Source organism: Solanum tuberosum, unplaced genomic scaffold, assembly GCF_000226075.1.
Source record: "Solanum tuberosum cultivar DM 1-3 516 R44 unplaced genomic scaffold, SolTub_3.0 scf00247, whole genome shotgun sequence".
In the NCBI taxonomy this organism is placed as follows: domain Eukaryota; kingdom Viridiplantae; phylum Streptophyta; class Magnoliopsida; order Solanales; family Solanaceae; genus Solanum; species Solanum tuberosum.
The window spans coordinates 962,982-972,897 of record NW_006239171.1 but is presented as its reverse complement, the minus strand read 5'-3'; the positions used below and the strand labels follow the sequence as shown (position 1 = coordinate 972,897).

General features: G+C 38.1%; 1 protein-coding gene across 6 annotated transcripts in view; it reads left to right on the top strand.

Moving 5' to 3' along the window:
• Window positions 1-351: 351 nt before the first annotated feature.
• Window positions 352-9,916, top strand: part of LOC102598312 (helicase protein MOM1-like) — a 60,630-nt gene continuing 51,065 nt past the window's right edge. For 3 of the 6 annotated variants that reach the window (XM_015313477.1, XM_006357507.2, XM_015313474.1), the window contains exons 1-3: window positions 352-579; window positions 1,910-2,440; window positions 5,163-6,054. In XM_015313477.1, the coding sequence (XP_015168963.1) occupies window positions 1,918-2,440; window positions 5,163-6,054 (1,415 nt within the window). In that variant the 5' untranslated portion in view covers window positions 352-579; window positions 1,910-1,917. Of the gene's footprint in view, window positions 580-1,443; window positions 1,569-1,909; window positions 2,441-5,162; window positions 6,055-9,916 lie in introns of all 6 variants that reach the window. The other 3 variants (XM_015313478.1, XM_015313476.1, XM_015313475.1) reach the window with 3 other exon arrangements.

The window sequence follows — 9,916 nt, the reverse complement described above, 5'->3', positions numbered from 1 at the left end:
GAAGTTATAGAAAGAAGTTATGGGAAAAAAGGAAACGTTTAATTTATGTAGAGATTTTTGAAATTATTAATTTAAGCTAAATGTAATTGTTATTATTAGCATTATTATTAATTATTATATATTAATATAGATTATAGATGATACAATTTTATATTTAAATAATTAAATATTTTATAACATTTTAATTTATAGCATAAGTAATTTTATTTTTAACTTTGAGACTTTCCACTTTTAATAGTAAGGAAAATACATAAATGCCCTCGGCTAAATGCACATATTTCGATTGGGGTCCCACTTCCACGTTTTTAATGGGATCAAAGTTGGAATTAGCAACACACGCCCATAGTTCTTTTTACCCTTTGCTATTTTCGGTTTCTGTTGTGTACTATTTTCTTCTCTTTATGCCCAGCAGCTTAAGGGACTCGTTGATTTCGAGGAGAAATCCTTTCGTACTATAATGTCGAATTGTTGATTCGGACGACAAATTTCAGTTTACAGGTTGAAACTAGGGTTTTGTTCAGAGCAATTTGACTGAAACTTTTCTTGTTTCAGGTTGTGAAGGATTTAGGGTTTTTTGAGGTAAATTTTTTTTTTCTTCAGTCATTAGGTAAATTGTTTGTGGTCCAACAGTTGATTTGGTGTACATAGGGGCATGAAAAAAATATGCTAGTAACCTCATGCATTGTTCTGTAAGTGACTTTTCAGTTATGGTGTTTCTTCTAATCTGATTTTAATGTGAATAATCGGAATATTGGGTGTTAATATGATATATTTTGTGACAAGTTGGAATTTTGTTTGAAGGTGTAATTCTTACATTGTCTGTCTGAGTGGAATCGGGTTCTTGAAATTGAGCTAATCTTAGACCCCTGATATTTGATTTTGTTCCAATCATATTATTATAATATGTGATACATTTTGCACAAATTGGAATTTGTTTTAAAGGTGTAATTTTTTTTTTTTGGGTTTTATTTCAATCCTCAGAAGTTGGCTTTTGGGATAATACGTGAATTAGATAAAATATTGATAATTATTTCTATATTTTCACCTGAGACTATAGTTTTAAATCCTGATATGGGGTTTAACGATACTACGGTTTACTGTTGTTATTATTGTTATGTTCTTTCAGAATTTACATGCAAATGCTGTTTTTTTTTTGAGAAAAGGGTAACTTTGTAGAAAAAATTCATCATTCAAGAAATGATGAATTGGAAACTTACATCCCATAGTGTGATGGGCCCACCCCATACAGTTTACATGCAAATGCTATTGTAGTACTGTTCTTTACTAATGTTAGGAAGAAGAAAAGAAATCCATGTGTTTTGATTGATTACTGTTGTTGCTGTCAAACCTTGTCTTGTAGGTCAGACTGTATTGATTTAGAACAATGAATTCAGGCATTCGTGTTTAAAGCTAATTTTTATGGAAGAAAGTATTTGGATGTAGGAAGTGAGTAATTTGTCCTTGTTTTGAAGAATACGGCATGTAGGCATGGGCAAAGATTTGGGGGGGAGGTCGCAAGGGTGGTTTATCCAAACCCCTTCACTCGAAAATTACACAGTATATACAAGGTCAGAATTGTTTTTAGTGTATATAGTAGATGCCTAAAAATTGTCGGTCCACCACTGCATGTAGGTGAACTGGTGTGGTTGGGGAAAGTTGTTTAACTGGTCCAACTGAATGAAATGCTTCACAGGATAACTATTTTTTTTTAGACTGTTACATATGGCATATTTCTGCAGACTTCAGTAATTTATATATATCTGATTAAGGGATGGTGATCGCTATCATGCTCTTCATATGTTATCTTTTTTAATCGTCATCAGGGGATCACTAGTTTCCTGTTGTTTATTCTGTGGATAATGGGTACTACAAGAATAATCTGACTTAATTTATGGCTTGTTGTTCACAGCTGAACGGATGGCTAGTGAAACTCGGTCTGGGAGGAAAAATAAGGATACTGAGAGCAATAAATCAAAGAATAAACAGTCTGATAAAGGTTCATTAAGTTCTGGCTCTGGGAAGACAGATGGGTCCAGTGTAAGAAGGTCAAGTCGAGAAACAAAGCAAGCTGCTTCAAGCCCATCAAGTATAAGGAAGTCGAAGCGTCTTGAGAAGCAGTCACCAACCCCGCCAACTGTTAAGAGGAGAGCTGCATTAATTAAGAAACCAAATTCTCCGAGCCCTTTAAGAAGGTCTGACAGGGGTAAGAAACATACCCCATCTAGCTCTTCAAGATCAAGTTACTTAGGAATAGGATCCGATTCATCTAGTGTCAAGAAGGAAAAAAAAGAGAAAAGTGTGAAGGAGCTGATAATGGAATCTGAAAGATATAACACTAGCAGGGAGAACGGTGCAACTTCGGTTGGCTTGAAAAGGAAGAGAATGGATGCGCGTAGTTACAAGGCACTGTTCAAAATGCAAAGAAAGAGATATACTGCAGGTTGACTAATCTTTCTCTTGTCGCTCTCATCCTCCTATAACAAGGGGTACCCTTTCTTGTTAATGTATTCCTTGTTTTTCCTTCTTGTAATAACAAATTAATGCAGCATGAAGTGCACTCTCTCCTGGAATGGTGGGAAGAGTAAAAAGACTTACTGAATTGCCTATAGCTTTATCAAAAGACACCTTAACTGAAGTCATGACGTATTGACCACCAGATGGCTGTGCAAAATGTGCCTATTAGATAGGAGACACTGAGAAAGTAAAAAAAATAGAACGCCTTTAGTTCAGACGCTGTTACATGGAAAAGAAGCCATTGAAACATGTGGCATCCAAATTATTTTAAAGATGTTTTTGAGCCAAAAAGATTTAAAAATCTCCTTTTACAACCCCTTCCCCTCGGGGCAGATCTAAGATTCCGAGAAGGTGGGTGCACTATTACGAAGAGGTGAATTCAGGATATAAATTTGATGGGTACCTTTAGGTTGTTACTATTGAACTCATTACACATTTGAATTTATAGGTTTATAATTTTCTTACATATATATCTGAACTCCATGTCAAAACTGCTGGGATCTGTTAAGCCCATTGACTCTTTGTACATCCTCAATTGATACTAGTTTTGATATTCACATTTGGCATAATTGTATAAACCCTTACAGTGAAAAAAGGAGAGTAGGGATTTTAATGTGTTAGACTTGGATTTTTTTGGAAGAATGATCAAACAAAGGAAGAAAAAAAAGAAGAAAAAAGTAGTAAATTAGTGGATGCTTGGATTGGCTTATTTTAAGTAGCTTTTGGCTCTTAACCTCTTTTTTAATTTTGGAAGTGTTTGGGGAGAGGTGATTAGATAGGACATGGCGCAACTTCGGATTATCAAGGACATGAAATTAGATAGGAGGGTGTGGAGGTCGCGTATTAGGGTAGAAGGTTAGTAGGTTTGGAGTTGTTGTGTTGGTCTTCGAGGGTTTAGGCTGGTTGGTGTTTGTCGTTGTACTAGCCGTATTATTATGGTTCTTGCTTTTGATATCTATCATCGTCTGTTGTTTACAATGTCTCGCTTATCGCACTATTTTGTTGCTCTTGTTCCATTCTGGTAGGTTTTGCACTGTTTAGATGCTATGATATCTGCATTGTGTTTTTCTTTTTTGTACTTGGATTTGTTGCATTTGAGTCGAGGGTCTTTCGGAAATAGCCTCTCTACCTCCACGAGATAGTGGTAGATAGTGGTAAGGTCTGCGTACACTCGACCCTTCCCAGACCCTACTTGTGGACCTCATTGGGTATAATGTTGTTGTTGGGAAACATAAAAAGTTCTTGAAAGCATTTTTTTTAGGCTGAAAAAGTACTTTAAATAGAGCCAAAAGTCAAAAGTTGGGTGTTCCCAATATATGGCTTTTAGTTTTAGCTTATAAGCCACTTGGAAAAAAGCCAACCCAAACACCCCCCCTTAGAATGCAAGGACATGTCCATTCCCATGGGTAGGCCCAATTTTGTAAAGAGAAATGAAAAAACAACAAGATAAACATAGGATTTGAACCCCCTACCTCACTTAGAGAGGTGTACCCTATAACCATGACTCTTTGAGCTTGGGTGCACACATAAATATTTAAGTATTTTTGAAAAAATAGCATTACTATACATGATCTAGGGAGGGGAGCATGGGTGCACATGAACCCAAGCCCAGCCTAGATACGCCACTGCCTTTCCTCATCCTTTCTTCCTTTCCTAGTGCATATTCATATTGGTTATGGGGGCTGCGAGTGGCATTTAGTGGTGAAGTAGGAGGGGTTTTATCAAGAAATATGGAGCAGTCATGTTCTTTTAGGTGAATGGGGGTGTGCATGTGTTTTATGTACTATATGGTCTGTCGCAGGATGGTGTTTTGGATTTGTATGCTCAGAGTTTCTATGCGTGAAAGAGGGTAAGAGAATCTCAGGTGGTATTGGTTTCCAAGAAGGTGCAGTGGAGGCGAGTCTATATTGTCCCCTTTCAGCATAGTGAAGAAGTTATAAAGATGAGTCTTTGGTGTATGTGGGTGTTACTTTAAGAGAAAGGTGAGTGTTTTGGTTGAGGGTTTTTAGAAGATATGATGGTGCGCGGTTTTTATTTTTTTGATTGGAATATGGACAGTGAAGACAGTGAAGGAATTTTCTGGTGGTGGAAAGAAAGTGTTTAGTGATGCTGTGTGCTTTGGGTGGTTGAGTGAGGAGGACTTCTCGTCTCTGATAAAAAATGATGATGAGTGAAGAAGCTGGAAAACCCTCAAGTTGGCTTCTTATGGCAGTGAAAAAACGGTGCATCTTTTAGTTTTCTTTTTCACTTGGTTCTTTTAGGTGTTTTTGGGAGATGAAAGTCAAACGATGAGAGAGAAGAAGCATGAGAAAAAACAAAAAAAAATGAAATAGTTGTGTATTTTTCTTGTATTGACGTGTGTCTAGGACATGTATCTGCATAATTTAAAGTAAGTTATTGTACCATGTCATTAGTGTGTGGTTAATAGGACACATTTTTGACTTAACATTAGGTTTTTCATAGGTCATACCCTCAGATAAGGTGTCTAAATGAAGAATTCGGACAACTTTGTGGGGCTATCTATGTATTCTTTATAATTTCAATGCTTGGAGTGAAGTTTTTTAAGCTAACTGAGTTGGCATTGTCTTATTTGGTGTTTTGGAATTGCTGAAATTTCTATACTGATGTAGATGTTTTCTCCTGAACAGAAAATAATGACAAGTTGGAAAGCCCAAAGAAGCCATCAAGAGTTGATAGCATTGCCAGTGATGAGACAGACTGCAAGCTAATCAATGGGGATAATGAATCTCATCAAGGAGTTGTAAATGAGTTGAAAGAACATCCTGATGAGGTTGCTTCTGCGAGGTCCATTTCTAGCTTAGAAGCTTCTGCTGCAGATGCTTCGGTAAATGATGTAGTGGAATTACCATATTCAAAGTTGAAAGAACATCCTGATGCGGTTGCTTCTGCCAGGTCCATTTCTAGCTTAGAAGCTTCTGCTGCAGATGCTTCGGTAAATGATGTAGGGGAATTGCCATATTCAAAGTTGAAAGAACATCCTGATGAGGTTGCTTCTGTGAGGTCCATTCCTAGCTTAGAAGCTTCTGCTGCAGATGCTTTGGTAAATGATGTAGGTGAATTGCCATACTCAAAGTTGAAAGATCATCCTGATGGGGTTGCTTCTGCCAGGTCCATTTCTAGCTTAGAAGCTTCTGCTGCAGATGCTTCGGTAAATGATGTAGGGGAATTGCCACATTCAAATCGCAGATGCTGTTCTACAGAAAAATCTGTTGCTCTTCCTGCAGAAAATGGTTCGGAAGTATCTAAAAATGGTTGCACAGTGGGAGAAATTTCTGGAGATTCCGAAAGGTCACCAGAGAGCTGCTCTGTGCCTGAAAATAATTTGCATATTGCTGCGTTGACGTGTTCTACTTCTACAGATGGTGATATTATCTTGAAAAGTGGTGAACTAGGCACTGGTAATTGTTCTGAGACGCATAATGATACATGTGACTTGGCTGAAGTGTTTCCTCCACCACTAGGAGATCTTGAAAAGCTTGGTTACAGTGGGGCTTGTGCTTCATGCTCTAGACAGAAAAGGTGACTTTTCTGCTTTTTCTGTTTACATTCTGTTTCTACCAATACTGCGTAGCCATAATAACTTGACGTTAGCATAGTGAATCATCACATTAAAACTTAATAGCACAGTGTCCTTCTGATAATTTAGGGGTCACTTATGCTAAGACTCAAACGTACTACATGCACTTGACTTATAATGTATTCTGGGGATACCTAAAATTTCTATCTTCATAGTGCTTTATTTTTATAGGTAATGTGAGAATATTATTGATGTAAACCAACATTCAGAGAAAGCAAGGGGCTTGGGACTTCCATGTTTGAGGTCTCAAGCTCGAAACCCCTTGCCAGCAAAAGCAAGGGGTTTGCTTTTTGGGTTGAGCTCGTCGCACCGGGCTTGCCTAGTGCGGGTTACCTCTCCTATGTGGCTTGCGAGCTATTGCATAGGAGCGGGGTTTTTACCCTGTGCGCACTCAAAGGGTAGTGGCTGCGGGTTTCCCTTGTCATAAAAAAAAAGAGAATAGTACATCCAAAAAATAACGTTACAATGTGTGTAAAGAACTGAGGAAGTCAACCAAGGCTTCCTGCTCTTAACACATTTGTCGTGGCCACTTCAAAAGTATACACTTGTGTTTAAGATTAACTACATTGTCCTTCTGTTTCAAAAACTCGAGCATTTCTTTCTCTTCATATGACCCACCAAATCATAGAGTTCGTGATGCCCTTAGCGGATTTAATCTTATCCATTTCATGTGATCAAATGTTTTAATGTGTACCTTAGTTGTGTTGAGATGTTTCCAACTATTTTGTCTATATTGCACACTCAATTGGTGTGAGAAAGTTTTAAGGAAATGTGGATTAGTTTCTCTTTGTGTGTCTTTTGGGGGTCGTTTTTTTTTTTGAATTAAACAAATGGCAGTAAGCGGGATTTGATCCTTTTGGGGATTTTTTTTTTGTTAATCAAGACTGCTCTTTCTTTTCCAAAGCATCGGTTCAGAAATGATATAAACAGTATGTTCCCCAAAACCAATATGAAGACGCCCAATTGACACTTTTTACCTTTTTGGGATAAAACAAGATGTTATTAAGTTCGAACTTTGGTAAAACTGTATCCTATACAACAAGAACAGCAACAATAATGGCTCATTGCCACACTATTTGAGGTTGGCTATGTGAATCCTGTAATTCTATTACACTCCAATTGGGACTACTTTTATTCCAATATGCAATAATTCGTCCTTGATCACAAATACGGGTTCTTAAACCAAATATTTTCTAAATCTCACACTTTTCTTTGATAAGGTAACTTTGTATTCACACCAAAAAAAACTCATCAAATAACAACTGATGAGGTGGGATTTACAACCCCATAGGGCATCGTGATAACCAAAAACCCAAGAAAGAACTTTACAATTGTCCTATGAAGTCCACTAGACTTACTACCTCCCCCACCATATCCTGTTTACACCAAAAATACAGCAAACTCAGACTCTTCATCTTGATCTTCTGAATGCTGCTAGCTTGCCCGTCATGGGATCTTTCATTCCTTTCCTTCCGAAGTGTCCACCAGATGCAAGCTGCCATCGAAGGCTTTCCACAAATTGAGATTTGGCCGTAGAAGGATCGAATTGTATCCGAAGAACAGGGGGATACAAAAAAGTAATAAGAGAGGCGCCTGGTGCAAATGGCTTTCTTTTTTCATGATATACCAATCAAAATGGAGGGTCCTAAGCTGCTATAGCTCTTGCCAACTACCCTGGAAATGAAAAAGAATTCTATCCTCAACCCTTCCAATCCTTAGTTCATGGTGGCAACTTCTTTAATCGGTCGCACCAACTTGTTCCCGCTTTTGGGAAGGGGAACTTGGTTGGAAATTCCAATTTCAAGAAAACACATGCGAAAGGCAAGACATTGAGAAGGGCTTGTTCTTGAATTAGATGGAACATTAGCGGCCTCTTTTGCCGAGATGCCTTTTAAAAAGATTTTTTCCCGCATCGGAACAAGTTTTGTCACCTCGCTTCGTTTGACTTTCAACTATGCAAATAAATAGGCGGGGCTTATCATTGCGGCTCCGAGAAATCCTTTCTTTCTCGTCCACTCAGGGGGATGCGACAGGGCCTACCACAAGAATCTTTTTTTTATTGGGGCGATAGCTCTTAAAAGAAAAGTTGCCAATCTTTGGTAGGAGAAAGACATATGCGGTTGGATTAGTACAATTATTGGTAGCATTATAGTCAGTATTCCAAGAAATGCTGGCTTTTTCGATTGCCCCCGATGCATGTAATGAAATCGAGTACTATACTTTTTTGAGGCGCGCATACACAAAAGGAATTCCTTTCTTGTCCAATACAAAATTGAATATAAGAAAATACTTTCCAGAAAAAACTCCATTTGATGATTAACTGAGAACAAAGGAGAGGGATATGGAAAGAATGAAGTAATGAAAGAGGAAGTCATTGCTAGTAGTAACGACTTGTCACGATCCTCGTTGCTTATAAAACCTACCCTTCTTATCTTTAATTTCTATCTTTTGACTTCCCAGTGTTTCAGCATGTCTAAAGAAGTTTCTGGCATTAACCAGCTAACTCCAAGTATACATAAGAACATGTGCCACAGATTTACAGCTGTTTTGCAATGTAGGAATAAGTGGCTGTTAATCTCTGCCTCTTTATCACACATATAACACCTTGAGCAAATCTGTATACCTCTTCTCTGAACCTTTCGTGAGTTAACATGCTTTCTGATCACCAGCCATGAGAAACATGACACCTTTAGTGGAATTTTGATCTTCCAGATTAGCTTCCATGGCCATTCCATTCTCATTCTCCGGTTATGATTCATATTCCAATAGCACGAGTAGCAGGATTTCACTGTGAAACTCCCTTTGTTGTGCAGCTTCCATATTGGATTGTCAGGTCCTTCTGTGACACCTAGGAACCTGCAACAGCCCAACTACTCTACTAATCTCCCAGTCATTTAGAGCCCTTCTGAAAATTAGGTCCCACCCTTGAGGAGTCCATACATGTGCCACTGTAGCCATCTGTTGTAGACTTAAAATAAATAGATCTGGGAATAAGGTTTTCAAGTCCCTATCTCCTATCCAAATCTCATTCCAAAAATCAGTTTTAACCCCATCTCCATTTTTGAATGATATATTGGAGGCGAAAGAAGGTCGTAGTCTTCTGATAGTTTTCCAAACAGAGCACCCAAAAACACCTGTTACTTCATCAGTGATCCAGTTATTTTGAAGACCATATTTACGTGAAATGAATCTTCTCCATAATGCCAAATCTTCAATACAGAACCTCCAAAGCCACATTTTCAAGCCTATTAGTCTAATAGGGAGCATATATAAGATCATTTCAAAAGTTTTAACCGAAAGACTTAAGAAAGTGGTCTATAATTAGGTGGATGCCCAACAAATGACCTTCATAAAAGGTAGGCAGATCATGGATGCAATTCTGATTGCAAATGAATGTGTGGAGGAGAGAAAGAACAGTAAGGTGCCAGGCATTTTATGCAAATTGGATATTGAAAAAGCCTACGACCACTTGCATTGGGGCTTCCTCTGGAAGTCTTTGGAAAACATGGGCTTTGAAGGAAAATGGCTAAAATGGATTAAGTTTTGCACTACAACTGTGAAGTTTTCTATTTTGATAAATGGTGCCTCCTCTGGTTTTTTCTCATCAGAGAGAGGACTGAGACAAGGAGATCCTTTATCTCCTTTCCTCTTTATCCTGGCGATGGAGGGCCTAAATGACATGCTCAGAACAACCCAAACAAGAGGATGGATAAGAGGATTCAATGCTAATATGAATAACAGACAAGGTCTGGCCATCTCCCACTTACAGTATGCTGATGACACATTGATATTTTGTGATGCAGA